Source organism: Rosa chinensis, chromosome 2 (assembly GCF_002994745.2).
Source record: "Rosa chinensis cultivar Old Blush chromosome 2, RchiOBHm-V2, whole genome shotgun sequence".
In the NCBI taxonomy this organism is placed as follows: Eukaryota; Viridiplantae; Streptophyta; class Magnoliopsida; order Rosales; family Rosaceae; genus Rosa; species Rosa chinensis.
Genome location: NC_037089.1, coordinates 22,705,167 through 22,731,373, shown reverse-complemented (window position 1 = coordinate 22,731,373; position 26,207 = coordinate 22,705,167). Strand labels below are relative to the sequence as shown.

At 38.6% G+C, this 26,207-nt stretch overlaps 1 protein-coding gene across 3 annotated transcripts; it reads right to left on the bottom strand.

The window, feature by feature from the left end:
* Positions 1 to 26,143, bottom strand: LOC112186564 (putative U-box domain-containing protein 50). 3 transcript variants are annotated; one of them, XM_040514318.1, is made up of 3 exons: positions 25,643 to 26,143; positions 461 to 1,144; positions 1 to 378 (listed from the first exon to the last, which is right to left on the bottom strand). In XM_040514318.1, exons 1-3 carry the CDS (start codon positions 25,820 to 25,822, stop codon positions 175 to 177), a joined length of 1,068 nt encoding a protein of 355 aa, XP_040370252.1. In that variant the 5' UTR covers positions 25,823 to 26,143; the 3' UTR covers positions 1 to 174. The 3 variants fall into 3 exon arrangements, with proteins under 3 accessions (XP_040370252.1, XP_024180789.1, XP_024180790.1); XM_024325021.2 differs by lacking the exon at positions 25,643 to 26,143 and adding an exon at positions 1,267 to 1,700; XM_024325022.2 differs by lacking the exons at positions 1 to 378; positions 461 to 1,144 and adding exons at positions 24,403 to 24,715; positions 24,817 to 25,497 and having other exon boundaries at positions 25,643 to 26,126.
* Positions 26,144 to 26,207: the final 64 nt, after the last annotated feature.

Here is a 26,207-nt window from a genome sequence, read left to right as displayed (position 1 = left end):
TGAGCAAATACCACTGAAATTAATTCATCCTTGATTCGAAAGTCGAAACAAGATAATCAAGTACTATTAACAATTGGAAGTCCAACCAATAAAAATACCAGATAAAAGCTCAAGAAGTATCAGACCGACCAAGTAATAGCCTTTTTAGTTCCAATTACTTCAATTAAAAAGAAATTATGGATTTGGATAAGGAATTGATCTTTCACGATACCAATCTTTGATCAGAAGCTTAAGGGTACCATTAGGGGTAAGAATTTTATTCTTGAGCTTCAAATTGGTCATTGGTGATGTGTCGTGCCCGGTTTGGAGCCATTTCTCTATGCCTTCTCGCTCATAGGAAAATCCATCAGCAGCCACATGTGGATCCTTCATTACTTCCTGCAACACTCAAAAATAGACTACTTGATTAGTTGCATGTTTTGAAAATACCTAGCAAATATTCAAACAAATAAAAAGTTACCTTATATATGGGGCAGTAGAATTGTGTTGGAATATCAGAGTCCAGATCTCTACCACTGGTAACTAGATCATTTGTTCCTGCACGTCCTCTGACAATTTCATCAGCCTTTTCCCTAACATCTTTCATCTCTTTCACTATTATCACCATAATGTACTTTTTCCTAAAATCATCTCTAGGATTACAGTCTACACAGCGTCGGCACACATTCATCAATTTCTCGGCCGAATCGATAGGCCATTGACCTGCCGTCTTGTCCAAACCGTTGGGCAAACCAACAAACCATCTAACATAACAGTAAGAAAAACAATTTCCGGGAATGCCAGTTAAGAGATTCAGCACCAGATAGCCAAAAGTCTTTACATCCCATGCAAAATCCGGCTTGTCGCATATTTTTAGCACAACATTGATTTTGGCATTAAGGTAGTGATCGATAAGAATGTTGGATGCACTGAGATTGTCAGGAACAATATTATGTTCACACCTAGCCCTGTTAATAATGTAGGACAAGGCCGAGCAAATTTGACTGGCAATACGAATGCGATCGTGCCAATGAAGGTTTTGCTTGACGACCTCGTGCAGCACGCGACTATACTCTACATGTTCATAGACAAAGCACTTGAGCTCTGAGCAGAAGCCCAACATTGAAAGAAGGTTACGGTGTCTAGTTAGTCCGAGGGACTTAACCTGCAGATGTACGTACATACATTATATATTTATCAATCATAGCAGCGCAGGGATTGGAGATCATAACCCTAATCAATCAATCATCCAAAAGTGAAAGTGACAATGAGAAGAGAAAAGTTTACCCTAGATGTAAGACCACGTTCTTCGGGGGAGGCGAGGAATTTGATGGAAACTGCTTCATTGTCAACATAGCCTTTATAAACACTGCCCCAAATTCCTACAGACTCTGATCTCAAACGCCAAGAAAAATTATCAGTAGCCAATACGACCTCCTCGGCTGTGTACTCCTTAAGCCTGGCCATATCAGAAGACTCGGCTACTAGCTACGACCTCTCTTTTTGTGAACGATCGGGATTTAGAGGCTTGCGAGAAGAAATCAAAATCCGGTGATGAGTTATGCATCTAAAGGTTGATGAGTCTTAGATCTATAGATCTTGAGAGTCATAACCCACAGATCTGTCAAAGTGAAGAAGATGACAAATACAGTGAGTGAGGATTGGGGACGACTCCAGAAGAAGAAGAAGACTCCAAGAGATTTTATTAATCGTTTGATGTTCTCGAGATGAACGAGTAATTATTAAAGTTTGGACTTTGTACATTATGTAGTGAGAATGTGGGTAAGCCGATAATTGGGCCCAATGCGATATGGGACGGTTTGATAATCGACTGGTAAGGCCCAAAATGTCAGCCCTACTTTTTTACATGCATTATGAACCAAGTACCATTATCATATGGTCAAACTACGGTTGCCCTTGGTTTTTCACCTTGAAAAGTCCGCAGGTATATCCAGCAATTGGGCCTCATAATGACCCAAACTTCCTAGAAGTTGACACTTTCACCAGTGTCACATGGGTCCTGCAGGACCCCAGTACTCGGAACCTACCAATAAAGGACTTGTGAATGTTGGGGCTTGAATTTGGATGAGAGTTCTACTCAAGTAATTATCTTACGACACTTTCATCAACGTCACATGGATCATGTAGGACCCCATTACTTAGCAACCTACAAATAAAGGACTTGTGAATGTTGGGGATTGAACTTAGGTGAGGGTTCCACTCATGCAATTGCCTTACTATTCCCGCCAACCTTCATTGGCATGAAATAAGACTACTCGTTTTGGCAAATTTTGACTTATTTTCTCTCATTTCCCCCTTGTGATTATTCATTTGACCACCTAGAAAATGATTTGGGCACCCCGTCATTTTCTCCCTTCTTTCCGGTTGCAGACCCAGGACCGGAAGTAGCCTTCAGCAGCGTCTTGGTCCTCGTGAACAAGCTCTCCCCACCGACAGCTTCTCGGTGCCAAGATTTTTTCTCTGACGGCAGTACTGCTCCTCCAATCGGATTTGTGAGAGAGAGAGGGGGAGAGAGAGAGAGAGAGAGAGAGAGAGAGAGAGAGAGAGAGAGAGAGAGAGAGAGAGAGAGAGAGAGAGAGAGAGAGAGAGAGAGAGAGAGAGAGAGAGAGAGAGAGAGAGAGTTTCAGTCGGACTCTGACGGCCTCGACATCACCACCATTAGAGAAGTGAAGAAGGTGTTAGGTTTGAAATCGGGGCCAGGAGTTGTCGTGGTTGCTGAGGCGCTTAACAAGACGCTACCGCCGACGAAGGATCCAGTGGAGCAAGCTGGGCTCGGAGGCCTCAAGTTCGGAATCGACGTAGGGGGTTGTTGGGGTTGCTAAGGCGCTCGATTGAAACATCTCCGCCATCTTCTTCCAAGGAATGATCTGGTGAGAGTGGTGGATCTGGGGGGTGTGTGTGTGTGTGTGTGTGTGTGTGAGAGAGAGAGAGAGAGAGAGAGAGAGAGAGAGAGAGAGAGTCGACGTGCTGGAGAAGCGAGTGGCATGGATGTAATTGTTTAATTTAACTGAGGATAAAATTGTCTTTTTATGTTAAATTAGGTTAGTGAGAATAAAAATTTGTTGATGGGGTAAGTGAGATAATTTTAGCTAATTTTCGTGTTTTGGATCAAGGACCCGGTTTTTCAATCTAAATCATTTTTGTTATTAAAAAGTTGGATGTAGTCCGTGCATCTTTTCGTATTAATTGCGATCAATTTGTTTCTTGTAAAAGTATATTTTACCCTTAGAACCAAATAAGGTAAATAATTCTAAATTCACTAATTGAATTACAATTTTAACTTTCAAATCCAAATTCCAAAAAAAAAAACAAAACAAAAAATCTCGCTGTGGAGAATGAACAAAGAGAGGCAGCCAGTCCAAGACCGACTTTCAGCGATTTCCTTCTTGTCCTGTGGCGTTGCCGACATGGTGATGCTGCCGGACAGGTGATGGATGGAATATGGTCCACTGACCTTTGATTTTGCTTTGCCTTCGGTTTAGCAGTGAGGGTTTTTTGGATTTGTTCGGATCGAAGTGGCAGCAGACTAGCTTCATGCTCACTGATTCAGGAATGACGAGGGCGGCGGCGAAATGGGTTTGGTTTCAGATGGCGGCAGCGGCTGTGCGGGTACCTTTGATAAGGTTTCGTGCGGCTTGGATGTATGGGGTTTCGTCCCTAGATCTACCTATGGGGCAAGGGAAGCCTTGATGGTGGAGCATGACGGTGGTCTTTCTTGAGGTAGGATGACAGCTCGAGGTGGTGGTCTACGGCGGGGGTGGGCAGCTGTCGGCGTATGAGCGGTGTGCAAGTTGTGAAGATCGGATGAATTTGAGCTTTCATTGTTGGGCCTAGGGTTTGCAGTCAGGGTCTTGGGCTTCTATGCACTCTTGTGCACCTATGTTTTTTGCCCAATTTTAAGTTTTATTTTTTAGACTTAGCCTATTTATTATGTTTTTTCATAATGTATAGGTTCGCTTTTAAATAAGTGAGCACTGGTTGTCTAATGAGTGGTGCTAGCATGCCACGTTCTAGACTTGCCCATAGAGTTGGCAAGGGATGAATGTATCCGTGTCATTCTGGCTTGAGTTGAATGAGAATTGATTTGGTTCAAAAAAAAAAAAATCCAAATTCCAAAAAATAAAATTCATCAATGAATAATTTTAAGACATATAAGACTAAATGCAATCCTATGAAATCAGTATACTTAAGATGTAGGTTTAAAAATATCAAATACTTATAAACCTACATTATAGGATGGCAGATGTACATTAGAACAAAATTCAAACATTATTGCTTCAGTTGTATCTATATAGTAGGAATTAAAAGTTAAATGGTAGAAATTTAACCTACCTAAACATACAAAGCAGAAAAAAAAAAAAAAAGGATATATCATCAATCTAATCAAAATGTACAAATATGTACATATAGAACCTATACCTAATTAAAAGATAAAAAGTATGAAAGAGAAAGTGGGAGATAATGAGAGAACTGTAAAAGTAAAATGAGAATTAGAATTGGTCTGCTCATTTCGTTTCATAGTCCTTTTATATAAGGAGAGAATTACAACGGAAACATCAATTACAATGATGACATTAAATGCTGATTGATTCGTAATCCTTGCTGATTGATGGTAATCGCTAATTCCTTAATTCCCTCTCCGTCAGTCACTTTGACGAAGGCACATAATGTGCTTTTCCTTTAACACTCCCCCCTGTGCCAAATCAAACACGAAATGGTGCATGAGTTGTTGCCTCACTAAAAACCTTACCAAGTAACAATAAAAACCCTCTGGGACAAAAAATACACCTTGGTCGAAGGAAAAGAGCACAACGCACCTTTTACATTTGAAGATGACATATGTGTGTTAGACTCCCTCTGACGTCTACACCTCCCCCTGATCCTTACATTAATCAAGGGAGTTTGGAAAGTCTTCGCATTCCTATGTTTTTCACATGTTTCTCAAATATGGCCTTAGGCAATGATTTGGTGAACAAATCTACCACATTCTCCTTAGACCTTACTTGATTCACTTGAATCTTGAGGAGGGCATGTTGTTGCTGATTGTAGAAAAACTTTGGTGATATGTGTTTTGTATTATCACCCTTGATATATCCTAGCTTCATCTGTTCGATGCAAGCTACATTATCTTCATAAATGCAAGTAGGCTCTTCAATGGTAGAACTCAAACCACTAGTCCCTCGAATATATGTAATGATAGCTCTTAACCATACACACTCACGAACCGCCTCATGTAGAGCAATGATCTCTAAGTGGTTCGAGGAGGTAGCCACAAGGGTTTGCTTGGTTGATCTTCAAGATATCGTCGTGTTCCCAATGGTAAATACATAACCAGTTTGGGAACAACCTTTATGTGGGACAGAGAGGTACCCAGTATCAGAAAAACCAACCAAAACATCATTTGGGGTTTCCGTGTAGTGAGTGGCGCTTTCGCCATCAACATTTCCTCTAGGGATTGCAGTTCCATCTGCGATCCCACTTGTCTCTCTGTAGGGAAAGAACAGTCCCAAGCCAATGGTTCCTTTTAAGTATCGAAAAATGTTCTTAATACCATTCCAATGACGCTGTGTTGGCGCTGTGCTAAATCTAGCTAACAAGTTCACTGAGAATGCAATGTCTGGTCGAGTACATTGGCCTAAGTACAATAATGCGCATATTGCACTTAGATAGGGAATTTCAGCTCCCAACACCTCTTCGTCATCTTCCTTTGGACGAAATGGATCTTTCTTTGCATCCAAACTTCGACCGATCATGGGAGTGCTTGCAGGATGCGCTTTGTCCATGTTAAATCACTTGAGCATCTTTTGGACATACGCAGACTGGTGGATTAGTATTCCACAAACTCGGTGTTCTAGTTCAAGGCCTAAACAAAATCGAATTTTCCCAAATCCTTCATCTCAAATTCGGATTTCAAGTAGCTCGCGGTTTCTCTTATTTCATCAAGACTACCTATTATGTTCATATCATCGACATATACAGCTACAATTGCAAATTCGGAACTTGTTTTCTTTATGAATACGCAGGGGAATAATTCATCATTCTTATATCTCTTCCCAATCAAGTAGTCACTTAGACGGGTATACCAGATCCGCCCAGATTGTTTCAATCCGTAAAGTAAGCGTTTCAACCTAATTGCAAATGCACTTCATGGTTTAGAGTCACTTGACTTGGGTAATGTAAGGCCATCAGATACTTTTATATATATCTCTGAATCAAGATCCCCATAGAGATATGCAGTAACCACATCCATGAGCTGCATTTCCAGTCCTTAGAAAACTACCAAGCTAACTAAGTAGTGGAACGTTATAACATCAATTACAGGAGAGTATGCCTCCTCATAGTCAATTATAGGTCGTTGTGAGAAACCTTGGGCCACAAGGCGAGCCTTGTACCTCAGGACTTCATTCTTCTCATTACGCTTTCTGATAAAGACTCATTTATGTCCTACAGACTTTACACTTGGTGGGGTTAGCACTACCGGACCAAATACCTGTCTCTTTGTCAGAGAATCTAATTCTGCCTAGATTATTTCTTTCCATTTAGGCCAATCTGCTCTTTGTTGACATTCTGCAACAGAGCGTGGTTCAATATCATCGTGCTATATGATTTCTTGGGCAACAGTATATGCAAATACATCATCAATGTGTATGGAAGATCTTTCCATCAACTCATACGCACTCTCATAATCCATTGAGATTTCTTTGTTCTCTGGAATCATTTCAAACATCGGAGTGTCCTCCAGTATTGATTCATGGACATAACTGTAATCAGAGACAATCTCATGAGAGGGATTCTCTACATTGATAATTAATGGATCGGTTTGTGCCTTACTCGCCCTCTTCTTCCTTGGGTGAGTGTTAATCGAACCAGGTGGCCTCCCCCTCTTCATTTGGGGAGCCACGGTCTCAACCACACACCTCCACTAAGTGTAGTTGCAACGCCTCTATCTGCGGCGCCGTACCTCTTGTTGGGGACTTCTAACCTTGCAGGCACATTTGCAGCTGGTATATGTGATCTTGTCACTTTTGCAATATCAGTAAACACATCAGGCATCGAATCTGCTACGTTCTGAAGATTGATTATTCTTTTCACTTCACTTTCACATTGTGAAGTGCGAGGATCAAAATGAGACAGGGTGGGGACAAACATGACAATTCCTGTCGTTCCCTTAAAAAAATCATTTTTCCTATCTCTCTCTAACAATGGGAAGACTGTCTCATCAAAGTGACAATTCGCAAATCTAGCGATAAAGAGATCGCCTGTCAAGGGTTCCAAGTTGTGGATAATTATTGGAGATTCGTATCCAACATAAATACTTAATTGTCTATGAGGACCCATTTTGGTGCGCTGTGGGGGCGCAATAGGCACATATACTGCGCAACCAAATATGCGTAAGTGTGAAATGTCAGGCTCATATCTAGTTACCAACTGGTACATAGAAAATAGTTGGCCAGCAGTGGGTCTGAAATGAATAAGTAAAGTTGCGTGCAATATTGCATAACTCCAGGCAGATATAGGTAGATTGGTGCGCATAACCAGTGCCCTAGCCACCATATGTAGCCTTTTGATGGTGGCTTCTACGAGACCATTTTGTGTATGCACATGGGGTATAGGATGCTCTACATCGATCCCAACAGACATACAATATTCATCAAATGCTTTTGATGTAAACTCTCCAGCATTATCAAGCCTTATAAACTTGATAGGGTGATCAAGGTGGTGAGCCCTTAAACATATAATATGTGCTAGGAGTTTTGCAAATGCAGCATTTCTTGTGGACAATAAAGCAACATGTGACCAGCGTGTCAAAGCATCCACCAGAACTATAAAGTACTTGAATGGTCCGCCTTCTGGAAGGATAGGTCCACAGATATCTCCTTGTATCCTTTGTAAGAATGGAATGTTTTGTTTTATGTCTTTAGCATAGGAAGGTCTCGATCCTGTTTTTCCTAAAGAACAGGCTTTGCAAAATGAGTGATGTGCCTTTAAAATCATCAATGAGGTATAATGGGAGGGAGGTAGTGCTACTGGTACTTCAGAAGGCAATGGCTGCATTTAAGCAGTACTAGGACCGACACCTTGCAGTGTGGGGGATTTTTCTCCCATTTTATTTTTCACTCGAAACAATGGATGTCCATGTGGGTTCTTTAAAATACGGATCATCATGTCACGACCGGGGTGCCATAGGCGGTCATGCCAAAGCTTGTATGAGGCAGTGTCTCACATTTCATTATTGATGATAGCGTAGGATTCAATGATCTGAATCGTCGTGAGGTATAGTCCACTAGATTGACTCATAAGTTTCTCTAAAATGTGTTTCCTTCCACATTCATTAGAGGTAATATAAAGGTATTCAGTTCCATTCTCACAGTGTGTTTCTACATGATAACCGTTGGCACGAATATTTTTGAAACTTAACAAGGTTCGATTAGCTCTTGGTGCATATAGAGCGTATGTGACTTTAAATGTTGTGCCATTAGGAAGCAAAAATTTGGCAGTTCCTCGCCCTTTTATTACTTGTGATGATCCAATCATCGTAGTCACAGAGGAATTATAGGCTATTAATTTAATGATAATTGCCTATTTCTTAATATGGTGTGGGTAGTCCCACTATCAACTAAGCACTCAAGTTCTCCTCGATTCATTCCTACAAATAAATGGGAGGTATTATTAATTAATTTATAAAATATATCTCATATTCTTTACAGTATGTCTATTTTAGTAGAATGATAATCTTCTCATTCTAATAATTTTTTTCTCTAGATGTATTGCTTTACATCTTTATAGTGCTATTTCGAACCATGTAAATATGTGTAGTAAATAAATTTGAATAAATTCAGTGCTTCATAATAAAATTCGAAACGTATTAATAAGCCAACGATAATCAAATCAAGGTCTTGTTTAAAAATCTAATTCATCAAACCATTATTGAAATAAACTTTAAGACCAAAATTGTCTAATTAAAAATAGGCATTATGCCTTCACAACTGTTTTTGGAAAATAAAATAAATAAGGCAGATCAATCAAAATCTGGGGCATCGATTGACTGAGCAAGTTCCTTGTTGCCATTAAAGTCTGCAATTGTGAGGCCTCCTTCTTCCATATAGTGAGCCTCTTGTTCTTTAGACTCTCTATACCTCTTGTAATTGGCTGCCACTCTGTTGTTTGCTTGGCAGTTGTTGTACCAATGCCCAATGACTCCACACCTATAGCATGGTTCATTGCCAACTCTATCATGTTTGACTTAAGGGTTCTTAGGTGTCCTTTGCACCTTGTTTCCATGACCACTAAGGCCAGTACCACTATCTCTGCGCCATACATTGGGAGGGCCTCCACGGTCCATACCACGACCCCCACGTCCCTTGCCACATGGTGCCTGGTTGCCACATGGGTAGGGATCAGCACGTCCAACCCCCTTTGCATTGGGGTTCTTTCCACCTTTCACTTTGCCATAATTAGCGTTGGGAATTTTCTTTGTCCCAACAGGCCTGACATTGTTGTTCAAAAGAACCTCATTATGCTTCTCAGCCACTTGCAGTAGGTTGATCAGCTTATTGAAGGTTGTGATTCTTTTGTTGTCATATTCCAGCCTATACTGGTTCGCTAGTATAAGTGCTAAAGTAGGAAAAGTAGAAAGAGTCTTTTGGATCATATCATCTTATGTGAGTTCCTTTCCACAGAAATTTAGACGTCCCTTTAGGCGTAACATGTCCTTATTGAAGTCATTGACCCTTTTGTAGTCAAACAAGCAGATTTCATTCCACTGAACGGTCAGTTCTGGGAGCAAGGTGTCATGAATGTTCCCAAAACGTCCCTTAAGGGCATCCCACAGTTCTTTGGGTGTCTTCAACTGAAGGTACTCCCAGCGTAGGCTAGGATCAATATGTCGCCTCAGAAACATTAAGGCATTTACTTTCACCTTGTCAGACGATCCATCGTCTTTGGGGTCAGTGGAAGTTTTGATGGTGGCAGTGTAGTCTTTTGCCACAAAGGCAGTTTCTACATCGGAAACCCAACGGTGGTACTCAAGTCCTTCTGAGTCCAAAATGTCAAATTAAGGTCGAGTTGGATCAGCCATCTACATAAACAAAAGAGAATAAATAAATTACGCAGTCATAAAGACATCCACGTGAATTATTTTCCAAACATATGAATTAGATTTCAAAACCAAGATTCGTAATGGTCACATTTTTCGATGCTATGTGAAAATGTTTTATCACGGTAAGTGTGTAATGCACATAAATTTTCATTATCATGGCAAAACAGAATTTATATGTATAGCATCAAATAAGGATAACTATAGCACTTAATAAAGGATAAAACATAGCATATATAAAAAATAAATTACATGGCATGCTCAAATTTCACAGATATACAACAAATTATATACTACACATAATAACAGCAATAATATACGATGCATAAAATAAAATGTAAACAATAGCATAATATAAAGCATGCGTACGCATAATTTATATAAGCGTAAATAAAATAAAAACATGAAAATACTAGATGGAACCAATATTAGAGAAAACTTTACGTATCTAAGTTTATCCAAAGAAAATATGATTCATAACACTGAGATTTGCTAACGCAGTGTAAACCTCTCCACTAAGCAAACTTCACTACGTGGCTTTTAACGTAGCCAACACGAAAAGGCAATCCAATATGAATCAATAGAGTTTACAGAATACAAGTAGTGTTGTTCATAACAAACACTTTCACTTAGCAACAGATGCTAACTTGTTTTACAACTGTTCTAACTTCTAATTTTTCAACATCAACTACTACTAGCTAATCTGTATTCAATCATCCTCGTACTCAATCTTCTCACTGATCTTGAGAATGAATTATGCAAGTGATTGATAAAGCAATGAAACACATGAAACAACCACTGAGAGTTTTCAAAGACCGATATAAACAACCAAACTAGAAGTTCAAGCAAAAACCAATTTTATGCAAAAAACCAAAAACTCTCTGCGATGAATTAGTTTGAAAACCCTTTTATAGGAGCAGGACTCCCCCTCAATCAAATCGTATCTTAATCACAGAATAAGATAAACATGGAAGGGTTTTAAAACTCTTTTTAGCATGTAATCGGTTATGCATATATAAAGAGATTTTGAGATCAATTAAAATCAATGCATATCAATTTCGAATCATGTAAATATGATATGTATTAAATAGACATTTATCTCAAGATCAGTGAGATAGCTTCCTTGAAATTCTCTTCATGCGATCCTCCTTTATTTCCTTTGTTTCTGCGAGCAATTAGGAGAGTATCTCTCCTAGTTCTTTGCATGTCTGTTGTCTTGGGAAAGTCATGTGTTGAAGGGAGTAGTCCAAGTACTTACAAAACATGCTCAAAATTTCATAATAAAACATAAACAATAAAATATAGAATCATGCTTAAAGATAATCATATAAAACATAAATAACAAGGCATGCTTAAAAAAAAAAAAATTATCTAATTAAACATGCTCAAAAGTTCTAATTATAAACAATTAAATATATCATAGTATGAAATTAAATAAATAAAAGAGAACATACTTAGTTTGGAGAAAATAAAACAATCCTAGCGCACGCGCGTGTTGATGCAGGCGTGCGTAGCGATATTTTTGAGCTTGAGAAAAACTGAGCTGCTTTCTCTTAGAGGGGCCACAAGGCCTTGTTTTTTTCTTTTTCTTTGCTTTTCTCTTTTTTTTTCTCTTTGGGCCGCAGGCCTGCTTCTTTTGTTTTTTTTTCTTTTGTTTCTATTGGGCTGCATCACCACTCAAGGCCCATTTGTTTTTTTTTTCTCTCTACTTTTTTTTTTTAATTCGGCCGGGTTTTTTTTGCTGGGCCGGACCTTTTATTTGGGCCGAGTCACTTTTTATATTTTTTTCTTTTTCTTTTTTTTCCTTCTTCGCGTCTTCTTCTTGTTTCTGGTTTTCTGTTTTTCTGGTATGCTGCTGCGTCGAGCTAGGGCGGAGACTGAGCAGTGCTGTAGCACGCGGCCTAGTGTGTTGGGTGAGAGCGGGTTGCGAGCGAGACGCACGGCAGAGGGAGGCCACGCCGGTGAGCAGGACGATGGCAGAGGTCGGGTTCAAGTGAGTCTTCTCCGGGACGGGTATGGTGCTTGCTGGGCCGTGAGTGCTCAGGCGGTGCAGGACGAGAGGCGAGCGTCTATGTGGGCTAGGTCAGGCTTGGCGCTGATCTGGAACGGCAACGAATCCGATCTCCGGTGCTTAAGGAAAACGAAGGAGGTCTGGACGGGAAGGCTAAGGCGGGTCATGGCCGGTCTGTAGGGCTGGACAAGCCCAATTTTTTATTTTTTTTTTGTTGGTGGCGGCAGAAAAGAAGAAAATATTTTTTCTTCTTCTAGGGTTTTGGTTTTTTTTTTCTTCGACGGAATGAAACTATAAAATTAGGATTTTTTTTCTTGGCTATTGGCTCTGAGTGTGCTGATAACGTGTAAAAGTAAAATGAGAATTGGAATTGGTCTACTCATTTCATTTCATAGTCCCTTTATATAGGGAGAGAATTACAACGGAAACATCAATTACAATGATGACATTAAATGTTGATTGATCCGTAATCCTTGCTGATTGATGGTAATCGCTAATTCTTTGATTCCCTCTCCGTCAGTCACTTTGACGAAGGCACATAATGTCTTTTTCTTTTAACAAGAACCTTATATATAAACATATAGAGAAACTTTAATTTTTTTTAAACTTAAGAAATCTTACCTATAAATAAGACATGCAAATGTGAAATAAAAATGTCTAATCAAATTCTTGGACAAATCTTTCCTATAACACCATGGTCGATTCTATATTAAAGGTAAGCAAAAACTTCTTACAAAGTCTACAATAAAGATAGTTGTGAATTGAAGAATCACGTTGGTAAGACCTAAAAACGAACTAAGAAGGGAGAAGCCACACAATAAATATAGATGTGATAGAAAAAGAAATAAACAAAGAAATGAGCAGTATATGTTGGAAAGAAGATATGCGTGGAAGAAGGAGATGGAAAAAAAAAAGATGATTTGGTGGAAAAAAAGAAAGAAAAAAAAAGAAGAATGAGGAGGAGAATGAGGCAATATGTAATAGACAAGATCAAGGAAGAATAATGTCTTAATATATATAGATTCCTCTTTTAAATTCAATCAAGAAACAAGTAATGTAAATTAAAGTCAACATATTAAATTTGCTAATTTTAAATTAACAAGATTACAATAATTTAGGACAATTAATATACTGACCTTTTACTGTTTATTGTGCAAAATATATTATATAAGGATATGTTAGGATTGAAAAATTTAGATGTTGAGTCAGTAAGATAGAAAATGATATAAATCTAATGTGGCAGTTGAGTCATAGCTAGGACCGTGATTAACAAAAAAAAAAAAAAAATCATCTAGACTACATCTAATACGGGGTGTGAGTTTTGGAGTTGGATCAAATTACCTCATTTAATCTATATAGTGTTGCTCCCTTTTTTTTTTTGAAAGGATAGTGTTGCATGCTCCCTTTCTTTTTTTACATGCATACTTTTTTCTTTTTCTTTTTTGTCAAAGAAGAACTTCATTGAAAATGAATCGATTACAATGATTTGTGGAAAGCACGTTAGCAATCAGTCACCCGACGATAGAGATTACATAGCAGCTTCCCAACTAGACTTCATATTGAAAGTCCCCACTGACACATTGATGGAGCCACTTAGGCCCCAACTCCAAATAAAGAAAATGTTGACTAAGTTTCAAGGCTTCCTTTACTAAACGGTGAGCAATACCATTATCTTCCCGTTTTACAAAGTGCCCACTACAGAAAATAAAAGACTAAACTAAAGACTTGACTTCATCAATAATATGTCACTCAAAACTTAAATCATCAAAACTATTAATCACTGAAGAGTGCATCACCTTCCACTTCAATGCTGAGAAATCCCACATGTAGCAAACCAAAGACCATGCAACAAGGCCAAGGTTTCCACCAAACGAGGAGGGAGGTTTCCGACTTGAGAGACTGCCATTGCACCCTTCATAGCTCCTTGGCTATGTAGGAAAATAATTCCCAGCCCACACAGATCATTCTTTACATCAGAAGCGCTCCGTCGAAATTCATCTTTAGGCTTCCTTCATGAGGGGGTTTCCAACTGACTCGAATTGGATAAGCAGTCTTTGTTATGTCCTTGACCTTTGAAGCAGTTCCTTTCATATTCAATATGCCAGTCAACTGCTACTTGGAATAACTCACCAGGTTCCATACTTTTCTCCCCATGTCTGTGAAGGTTTCTGTTTCGCCAAATCCACCATGCAACATAACAAAAGGTAGCTAGTTCATGTTCAGTAGCAGATAAGTGTACATGGTACAAAGAAAGATTAATGCTCCTGCCATATCTTATGTACTCCTTTTAAAAATGACTTTTTCCGATCCATGCACCCTTAGCCCCTGGGCACTCCCATAAACTATGAAGCACCTTTTTTGAGGGGGCACCACGCTGCCAACAACACAGATTTTCAATGATTCTCTTTTACTCCAAATTCATAGCACGTGGTAGAAAATTGTGTACATAATTTTTTATGGGTTAAATACTATTTACTCCCTGAACTTTCAGGGAAAAAACAGTTCAGTCCCTGCCTTTTCAATTTCACACGTTTACTCCCTCATCTCTCAATTTTGAACCAATAGGTCCATTCCGTCAAAAAACTCTATTAAAATGTCTATTATACCCTCAGTTCATCTTTTTTCTTTTTCTTAATTTATTTTTTTTATCTTTTTTTTTCCTTTTCTGTTTATCTCTTCTTCTTCTACCTCTCTTCTCCTTCAAAATCAAAATTTCTAAAGCAACCAAATCAATCCGAAACACAAAACCTCTCTTCATCTGCTCAATCAAAAAAAGAAAGAAAAAAAACAAAACAAAAGAGAAAAAAATCTTTTCAAAAAAAAAAAATTAATTAATTAAAAAATTTGAGGGTAGAATAGACATTTTTGGTCGGATAATAACAAATTGGACCTATTGGTCCAAAATTAAGAGATGAGGGAGTAAACGTGTGAAATTGAAAAGGCAGGGACTGAACTGTTTTTTCCCTGAAAGTTCAGGGAGTAAACAATATTTAATCATGTGTCATGAATTTTTATATGGATGGCAGTACTCCACATAAAATACGGACTTCATGGGGAATATTCAAACTCCACATAAAATTATTACCATCACGGCTTGTGCTTGCAACAGGGCCTGCTTTCTAGTTCTGCATATCTCTGGCCACCTAGTACCCCGATTTCACAATATACACTCCTGTCTTTGTAAAATGCCAAACAAGCTTGTCATGTACAGTTCTGAGCCCAATTGGCATACGTAACATCGTGTTAGCTTCATGAGGTAGGAAGATGGACTTCACTAATGGTACATCCCAAGCTCCTGATGCCGTGAATAAAGACTCCACCTTCTGATGACATTTTCATTTACTTTTTTTTTTTTCAAGGAGAAACAATGAAAATGCATATAATCATAAAAATCAAACACATGCATACTTCTATTTTCTTTAGAAAGAATTTTCAATTCCAATAACATATATATTTTATTTTCCAGTTGTAAAACCACCAAAAGATAATACTAAAGAAATATCATTTTCTTTAGGCAAAAAATCACAAATAGTCACTGACTTATGACTCATTCAACATTTAACTCACTGTATTTTCAACAATATCGATCACTTAACTCACTCACTTTTATATCCACCTTTCACTTAACTCATTGCCGTTAATTCTACCGTTAAAAGCCGTTAAAATTGAGGGTATATTTGTCAAAACGCTTACACATACATTTTTAACTTAAATTTTTTTTAATTTATTAGATTTTTTTCAATATTTTTAATTTCTGAAATTTCTAATAAAAAAGAGTTTTATTTTAATTTAAATATATAATTTGATAAAAAAAAAATTGTCTTTTTTTTTTTCAGAATTTTTTTTAAGTCAGAAATGCATTCTTTTAGTGTTTAGACAAATTTACCCTCAATTTTAGTGGCTTTTAACGGTAAAATTAACGACAGTGAGTTAAGTGAGAGACATATGTAATAGTGAGTGAGTTAAGTGATATTGTTGAAAATACAGTGAGTTAAGTGTCGAATAGATCATAACTCAGTGACCATTTGTGATATTTTCCCTTTTCTTTATTTCTTGGCTCAAAGCAAGGTTCTCTCTCTCATCAAACCCATTCCAGCGCCTCTCGCATTATCAATGAAATAATCTTAATTTACACCAAAGAAGTTATTGTTAAGAAAAAGTCTAGGGGTGGGCGCGGTGCCGTTCGGTTCGGTTTGAGCCCTAAACCGCAACCAAACCGCTTTTTTCGGTTGGCCTATATATCAAACCGCAACCTCATTACAAAAGGGCAACCGCATTACAAAAGGGCTGAACAGATTATTTCGGTTCCACCATTTTTCGGTGCGGTGCGGGTCGGTTTTGGTTTGGAGCAATTTATCAATTTCAACTAGAAAGAGAGGGCCAAAATCAGGCTTATTTTTACCTAACAATTTCAATAAGGCGTAAATAAATTTTGAATGCATTTAGAGTCCACACAAATCGGTAAATGTCACCCAAATATCAAGCAACTTGCAGAAAGACCATAGCAACTTATTACACACACACACACACACACACACATATATATATATCAATGATCAAGCAAACATAGCAACTTATTACACACTGAAAACCTAATTAAAAATGGATTTCTTATATATTGAAAACCAACATTTCCATCAATAGAGAAATAATAAATAAATAAAATGTAATTAAAATAAATTTGGTGTGGGTCAGTTTAAATCGGGCGGTTTATGACCCGAAACCGCAACCGAACCACTTTTATACGGTTCGGTGCGGTGTGATCATAAAACGAAACAGTTTTAGTTCGGTGCGGTTCAGGTCGGTAACCGCATTTTCTGTAAAAAATGCCAACCCCTAAGAAAAACTAGGTCAACATACTAACTCCAATAAACAATAGTCAAGAAAACCCACAGATCGGGGTTGTGGGAAAGTAGAGGCGGTTCATCTTTAGATCTTCCTTCGATTATTATACTTGGGGATTTTGAGGTCTAAATCTAACTTTGAATGATGATGAGGATTATGAAGACGATTCTGCGTGAGAAATGACTGTGATAGTGAAGAGCATGAAGACTGTATTTTTTTGGAAGAGGACGAGAATGAGAACCAAGAAAGATTGTTAAGAGGAAGAGGAAGAGAACCCCCAAAAAAAAAAAATCTAACATAAAATTCGGTAGCTTTATGAAGAAGAACAATCACTGGATGGGAATGAAACAACATTAACAAATAAATTATGCCAAGTTGTTCTCTCCCTGAAGAAGAAAAAAGTCTCTTTTGGTGAAAATCATGGGAAAATTTTCTTCCGTTTGTTTCCGCGTGAATGAGAAATTAAGAAAAAAGGAAAGTAAACATCCATGTCTCTTGTTGGTCCAAAACAAAAGTCACTACGATGGAGTTTGTAAGGGAGGAAGTTGTGTCAGTAAAGATAAAGTGACGGTGAAATAAGACTGTTTTTATTTTTTTGGATAAAAGTATTTGGACTGGGGGAGATAGCCCACAAGTCCAGGAACATTATGAACCACTCATGCTCTGCAGGAGCCCAACTACCATTTGGATCCAGCGCCAATTATCACGTGAGATCAGTCAAATCCCGCTAGCTCAAGGTTTTCCACCTTGAAAAGTCTGCAAGCATCCGACAGTCGGGCCTCGTAATGATCCAAACTATCTAAAAGCTAACACCTTCATTCGGTCACATGGGTCCCTCGTGACCACAATACTCAGCAATCTACAAATGAGGCACTTGTGAATGTTAGGGCTCAAACTTGAGTGGGGTCCACTCGAGAAAGTGCAGGTGCCTTGTCATTTTTGCCAACTCTCATTTAATAGCATGAAATAAGACTATTCGGTTTGGCAAATTTTGGCTTCTTCTCTCTCATTTTTCCCTTCTGATTTTTAAAAAGATGGTGCCAAAAATTAAGCAAGTCAATTTTGGCTTTGCAACACCCCGCTTCCTACTGAAAGTAATACTCTTCATCTCTACTGTGAGATTTTTGTAATGTAATGCTATGACTTTGCTCGCCAGGTACTATGGAAGTACACTTTAGGTTATACTCTTTCTTCATGATCTAGTACTGGTAAAATTTCTTAAAATAGACGACTGTGCCTCATTGTCATATGTTTTACTTGACTTTTTTATTTTTTATTTTTTGAAATGGAAATCTGTCTATCATGCGTGTTATATCTACAATGGGAGAAAATCATTATGCATGTACATTAAAGGGTAAAGATTGACATTATGAATACATGAATACATACAGAAACAGTACGCGATCTTCTTTGAACGTATATGATGTGTTATTGTTGACAAGGGAAAGATTATGGGCATACATGAGCAAATACCAGTGAAACTAATTCATCCGGCCTTGACTCGAAAGTCAAAGCAAGATGATCAAGTACTATTAACAACTGGAAATCTAACCAATAAAAATATTAGAAAATTACATGTAAGTGTCATTTTGAAACTTTAATTAGCCATAAAGCCACCTAACATTTTTTGTTCTCATAAGGCCACTTTAGAGCCCAAAAACGTCAGCTTTTTTATGCTATACCTATTTTGCCCTTATCTCTCTCTCTCTCTCTCTCTCCTCTCTGTCTCTGTCTCTATCTCTGTCTCTGTGTCTGTCTTTGTCTCTGTCTGTCTCTGTCTCTGTCTCTCTCTCTCTCTCTCTCTCTCAATAGAGCTTATCTGTTTCAAAAACAAATCGCATCCTCATTCTCTCTCTCTCTCTACTCCGTCTTGCCGGACAACGGCGACCTTCGTCACGGTCCCCGTCGACTCGCTGGACCCACTCGGCAGTGTTCGTCACGTTGCCTATTAACTCGGTGGAACTGAATCACGTTGGCCGACTGGAACTGGATCTCCTCTCCTCTCCTCTCCTCTTCCTTTCATCTTGTGATGCCCCGGAAATTTGTATTTATTTTCCGAGGATTTTCCAGAATCTAAATTCTGAATATTGGACGATTTTGTGGCTCGTGGATGGAGCGGAAGTGTTTCGGGAGAATAATTATTTGAAGAATATGGTTTTAGGGGGGTTGCAAAGGTTGACTTTTTATTTGTTGGGATTCTCTAAAAACTTCCTTCACGAAAGTTGTAGAGCGCATCGATACGAGTTCGTGGACATGTGGAACGCGAAAATCGGAGTTCGTATGAGGAAGTTATGGCTATTGGAAGAAGTTTCCCTTTTAGTATAAATAGGGAATTTCCGAAAATACCTTCATAATTCCTCATTTCTGTTTTTGGAAACTTTCTTTCTCTCTCTTCTCTCTTGGCTGCACCTTCAGTGTCTAAGTTTTTCGACTGACCCGACCCGGACCCGGCTTTTCCGGCGAACTGCGGCGGTCTCCGGCGACGAAACTTTCCAGATAGGATCGTCTCCTCAGTCTGGTCGTCCCTGTGGTGTCCTCTAGCACCAATTCTCAGTGGTGGTGGCGGTAGATGGCGGCGCAGTTGGGTGTTTTCAAACCCGATCGGTTCTCCGATCTCCGACGTCGGCGGGGCTTCAAGCTGGGCTTGGGGAGCTCAGAGCAGCCTCCTTGATCGATCCTTGGTGGTTGTTTGGATCGATTCACGTGAAACTTAGTTCAACTCGGACTGAACAGTAATCCACGGCTTGTGAGGTAGTTTTCGACCCTTTATGCTTGTTTTCTGACTTCGAGCTAGTTATGAAAATTCACAAGCATGCTTAGATGAAAAACTTTGGTGTTGGGAGTTTTGTGAAATATTGAGTTTTGGCCGGTGGCGGTGCGCCACCGCCTGTGGCGGCGTCCTGGCTTGTTTCCGACCATGTAAGGGACTGTTTCTGGTATTATATATGTTTTACTTGTTAATACGAGCGTTTCGATATATAATATGCAAATTTTGGAGTTCGAATGGATTTGTTATGATTTTTACCGTTTCATATCGGTGAATTTATTTGATCCGTGAGGATTCAAGCTTCCGATCGACTTGTGGTTTGGACACCTCGATCGTGGAAGTACTCTGGAGACTTAGGGAGGTCTCAGATGAGGTTTTGCCTCGATTGGCATTACTCATAGGGATTTAGTTCAAAACGAGGGTTTCGAACTTTAATCATTTTGTGATTCGTGCACTGAATCAAAACCCTAGGTGTTCAGGTGCTTGTTGGACTTGTTGAACGGATTGCGGCGATTGTGCTTGTTTTGGTTCTCGTGTGAAGACGCAGCGGGATTCAAAGGTGAGTAATCTCACAAGGTTCATTAATGAACGGATTACCTTTATCGTTTGGTGAGTAAATCTCACGATATTGGTTATGAGCAGGATCGATATTTGTTATGAGCGAGATTACTCTATTGTCTTGGAGTTATTAGGTTAACTACTACTATAGTTGGTATTAATGGTATTCCTAAGTGAATAATCATGTATATATATATATATATATTTGAGTGATATATATATATATATATATGTATTGGTGGAATCTGTGTGATGAATTGGATGATTTCTATCTGTGTGATGACTGATGAAATTGTGTATTGAGTTGTGATTGTAGGATATCATGTGTTGAGATACCATGGGTCTAGTATGACCTCTCAAGTGAGATTTAAGATATGGTAGCTTGTGTAGGAATATCTGTGTGATGAATCGATGACATCAGTATAATGAATCTTTGTGATGATTGTCATGTAAAGCTTATGTAGAAATATCTATGTGGCTTGTGTAGGAATATTTGTGTAATGAATCGATGACATCAGTATGATGAATCTTTGTGATGATTGTCATGTAAAGCTTGTGTAGGAATATTTGTGTAATGAATCGATGACGTCAGTATGATGAATCTTTGTGATGATTGTTATGTAAAGCTTGTGTAGAAATATCTATGTGGCTTGTGTAGGAATATTTGTGTAATGAATCGATGACATCAGTATGATGAATCTTTGTGATGATTGTCATGTAAAGCTTGTGTAGGAATATTTGTGTAATGAATCGATGACGTCAGTATGATGAATCTTTGTGATGATTGTCATGTAGAGCTTGTGTAGAAATATCTGTGTAGCTTGTGTAGGAAGATTAGTAGGATGATTGATATCGGTGTGATGACTAGCCATGAATCTCTGTGATGATCGCTATCTGTGTGATGACTGGCGATATCTGCGTGAATCTATGTGATGATCGCTATCTATGTGATGACCAACGATATCTATGTGATGATTAGTAGGATGATTGCTATCTGCGTGATGACCGGTAAAATCTATGTGATGATCAGCTGGGCAACTGCTATCTATGTGATGATCCTTGAAATCTATGTGATGATCAGTAGGATGATGAATATCTGCGTGATGATTGGTGAAATCTGTGCGATGATCAGTGTGATGACTGCTCGGTAACGGAGCTGAATTGTTATTAAGTTAACAAAGATCGAGAGGATTGCTGTGATGGTTGGGGCTACCTACAGATGTCAGGGTGTGGGACTTCGATGACTACTTTGACTTGAATTGCTTGACTTAATGTGACCTCCTGAACTAAATTATATGCAGGGGTTACTATGAATTGTTTTGCTTGTTTTGATATGTGATTGCCTTGTTTCTCCTTGATTGTATTGATTGATGGTTTGATTTACATTAAGAGCCATAGTGGTGATGAATTGTACTCTGTGGTGAGGATAGGAAGGTGATTCATTGTTTTCACCTTGATGTCATGTTGATGACAAAAAGGCTCCTAGTGGGGAGGGAATGAGCGTGGTTTGGGATTCGCCGTAGGGCGTTAGAATGGCATCAAACATTACTTGAGGAAGTCTTGTTTGATTGAATTTGTGTAATGGGACGCTAGTTGAGAATCTTAACATGAGGCTGTAGTCACCAGTTGACTTATATAGACATGATATGAAAGATTATGGAATTGATGGCCGTAGGTGTGAGCTGTGTGTATATCATGTTTAGGTTGAGGTGACTTAAGAAATGTGTTTTGCTTTGTGGTTTTGAGTTACTCATACGAGCTTCATAAGCTTACCGGGTTTGTTGTGTGGCAACCCGGTGCACTATTCAATAGAATGGTGTAGGGGTTAATCCTGCAGGTCAGGAAAATCGTGGCTGAAGCTGAGGTGGCGCCTTTGCAGCTTTACGGTAGGAAGCTATCTTTGTGACTTTACCGTTGATAAGGACTTCCGTTGTATAGTTACTCTAAGCTACATTTACGTTTTATTTTGTTGTTGACAATTTAATTCGTAAGCATTGTAATATATTACTTTGTGGAGAGGGTTAATATTGACATAGTGGGTTCAGGGCATCAATATGTACTTGGGTTAAAAGGGAAAAAGTTTCTAGGTATTTTGTATTGATGGCTGAATGTTCACGCATATGTAATTATGGGATTATATATATCGATTTTCATGTGTGTAAAATCAGGGGCGTGACACATCTGCATCGTGAAAAGCTAGGGTTTGGGAGATGATGACGACGAAGAGCTCGATCAATTCGGTTTATCGGATACAGAGGCCTGTACTGTGCTCGGCAACTACGGTAGTGGGAGATCGGAGCTAGGAATGAGATCGCTCTCACAGAGCCTGAGGTGAAGAAGAAGAGGCGAGGCTGTAAGATCCAAGAGGTCCGAGAGTGTGAGGATTATGTTTGAGCAAGAGAGAGCTTGGATTGAAGCCATGGAGATTCAAAGGAAGAAACAATCGAAGAAGAAGAAGAAGAAGAGGAACACATAATTAAGGCTCTGGAAGATGACCAACTATCTCGCAAACAAGAGGTTTTTTTATTTTTTTTCATTTATCTTTATATATTGATTAAGTGCTTGCTTTTTTTAGTTTATTGCCTGTTGCGTTGTTATTTGCAGCTTTTAAATTATTCAATATCTATAGATATACATATGATTGTGTACATGTTCATAGTAGGCTTAACTTTAATTTAGAAGCACAAATATACTGTTCTTTGATGCTTAATTACTGTTTCGTCAGAACTCTATTATGTTTGAGATAAGCATTAATTGCTTGGTAGGATTAAGAGAGAATCCTATTCATTGGGAATATCAATTGCTTCTTATTTTGGAATACTTTGATAGAAGCATATTATCAGGAGGATGGTTTTTCATGTTTCCTTGTGATATTTGTGGCAGATCGAAAATGCAAATGATAATGGTGATGATGACTGGGACTATGTAGAAGAGGGACCTGCTGAAATCGTCATCTGGTAGGAAACTGAAATAATTGTCAAGAAGAAAAGAGTCTAGGTTCCAAAGATCAAGGAGGTGTGTAACATCAATTGGAACTTGGATTAAATACACAGTACTTTACGGCTACGTTAGTATATTTTTAAGCTGATGTTAGTAACTTTCTATAACTGTTATAGTAGCTTTTCAACACAGTGATAGTAGTTGAGCATTGCAAGCCTTCGACATTGTAAATTTATAGTTGTTTTAATGTTTCATAATAGTTTTTGTGTTGGTCGGTAATAGATTTCTCAGTTGGTGATAGTAGCTTTGTTAATCTTTGGTAATAGGCTTTTCAATCGTGCGAATAGATTTTGTTTTGCATGATAGTAGTTTTTGGTGTTGGTGTGAGTATCTTTTAGTGATAGTTAAAGTAGTTTTTGGTGTTGCTGAGAGTAACTTTTTTGATATTGGTGAAAGTAGTTTTTGTTACTGGTGACAGTAGCTTTTGTTTCTGGTGACAATAGTTTTTGTTACTGGTGACAGTAGCTTTTGTTTATGGTGACAGTAGCTTTCTGATGTTGGTGACAGTAGTTTTTGTTGTTGGTAGGAGTAGCTTTTGGTATTGGTTAGTGTAGTTTTTGTTTTGCTTGAGTAGCTTTTGGTGATGGTGAGAGTAGCTTTTGTTACTGGTGATAGTGACAGTAGCCATTTGTTGCTGGTGAGAGTATCTTTTTGTGTCAGTGACAGTAGCTTTTGTTAATGGTGTTAGTGGCTTTTGATTTTTGGGAGCATATCTTTTTATTGGTGACAGTAGCTTTTGTTGCTGGTGACAGTAACTTTTGTGACCTCGCTGGAGGTTGCCGAAAATTTCATAAGAGTAGCTTTTGTTGCTAGCCATAAGCCATAGTAGCTTTTGGTGTTAGTAACAGTAGCTTTTGGTGTTAGTAACAGTAGTTTTTGTAGTCGCCGGAGTTTGCCGGAAGTTGATCGGAGGTCGGCTGGAGTCCTGCCGGAGTTGGCCAGAGGTCGACCGGAGACCTCGCCGGAGAGGAGAAAGAGAATGGTTGTTGACTTTTTACTCTAGTGGCATTTATGTAAATATGTTGGTTTTTATATCTAAAATATAACACCATTTTTAATCTAGTGGCAAGAATTAGTTGGTAGCCTTATGGCTAAAAAAACATTCAAATATGCACTTATATGTAATTAACTCTAAAAATATCTGATATTGACCCAAAAAAAAATCTGATAAAAGCTCAAGAAGTATCAGACAGACTTGAGAACTATTATTCCAATTACTTCAATTAAAAAGAAATTATGGATTTGGATAAGGAATTCATCTTTCACGATACCAGTCTTCGATAAGAATCTTAAGGGTACGATTAGGGGTAAGAATTTTACTATTGAGCTTCAAATTGGTCATCGGTGATGTATCGTGCCCGGTTTGCAACCATTTCTCTATGCCTTCTCGCTCATAGGAAAATCCATCGGCAGCCACATGTGGATCCATCATTACTTCCTGCACTCAAAAATAGACTACTTGATTAGTTGCTCGTGTTCTAAGAACCACTTACTTTATTTCAATTTACCTAGTAAATAATCAAACACATAAAAAGTTACCTTATATATGGGGCAGTAGAATTGTGTTGGAATATCAGAGTCCTGATCTCTACCACTGGTAACTAGATCATATGTTCCTGCACGTCCTCTGACCATTTCATCAGCCTTTTCTCTAATATCGTTCATCTTTTTCACTATTATCACCATAATGTACTTTTTCCTAAAATCATCTCTAGGATTACAGTCTACACAACGTCGGCACACATTCATCAATTTCTCAGCCAAATCCATAGGCCATTGACCTGCCGTCTTGTCCAAACCCTGGGGCAAACCAACAAACCATCTAACATAACAGTAAGAAAAACAATTTCCGGGAATGCCATTTAAGAGATTCAGAACCAGATAGCCAAAAGTCTTTACATCCCATGCAAGATCAGGCTTGTCGCATCTTTTCAGCACAACATTGATTTTGGCATTAAGGTGGCGATCGACAAGAATGTTGGATGCATTGAGATAGTCAGGAACAATAGGTTCACACCTAGCCCTCTTAATAATGTAGGATAAGGCCGAACAAATATCATTGGCAATACGAATGCGATCGTGCCAATGAAGGTTTTGCTTGACGACCTCGTGCAGCACGCGACTATACTCTATATGTTCATAGACAAAGCACTTGAGCTCGGAGCAGAAGCCCAACATTGAAAGAAGGTGAGGGTGTCTAATTAATCCGAGGGACTTAACCTGCGATACCATATAGTTAAACCGTAATCAATCATATCAGGGATTGGAGATCACAATACCAAGTGACCGACTCATTGGAGAAGCGATGACCCTAATCAATCAATCATCCAACAGTGAAAGTAACAATGAGAACAGGAAAGTTTACCATATAGTTAAAAACACGTTCCTCGGGGGAGGTGAGGAATTTGATGGAAATTGCTGCATCGTCAACATAGCCTTTATAAACAGTGCCCCAAATTCCTACAGACTCTGATCTCAACCGCCAAGAAAAATTATCAGTAGCCAATACGATCTCCTCGGCCGTGTACTCCTTAAGCCTGGCCATATCAGAAGCCTCGGCTACTAGCTACGACTTCTCTTTTTGTGAACGATCGTCGGAATTTAGAGGCTTGCGAGAAGAAATCCGGTGATGAATTATGCATCTAAAGGTTGATGAGTTATAGATCTATAGATCTTGAGAGTCATAACCCTCAGATCTGTCAAAGTGAAGAAGATGACAACTACAGAGAATGAGGATTGGGGACGACTGCAGAAGTAGAGACCAGAGAGAGAAAAAGTATTTTATTAATCGTTTGATGTTCGAGATGAACCAATCAATAGGTCTGCGGATCTATTCTTCCATTCGACAAGTAATAAATATCTAGTTTGTAATTTGTACATTATGTAGTCAGGCACGGAAGCAGGAATTAAATTTGAGGTGCGCTAAATTT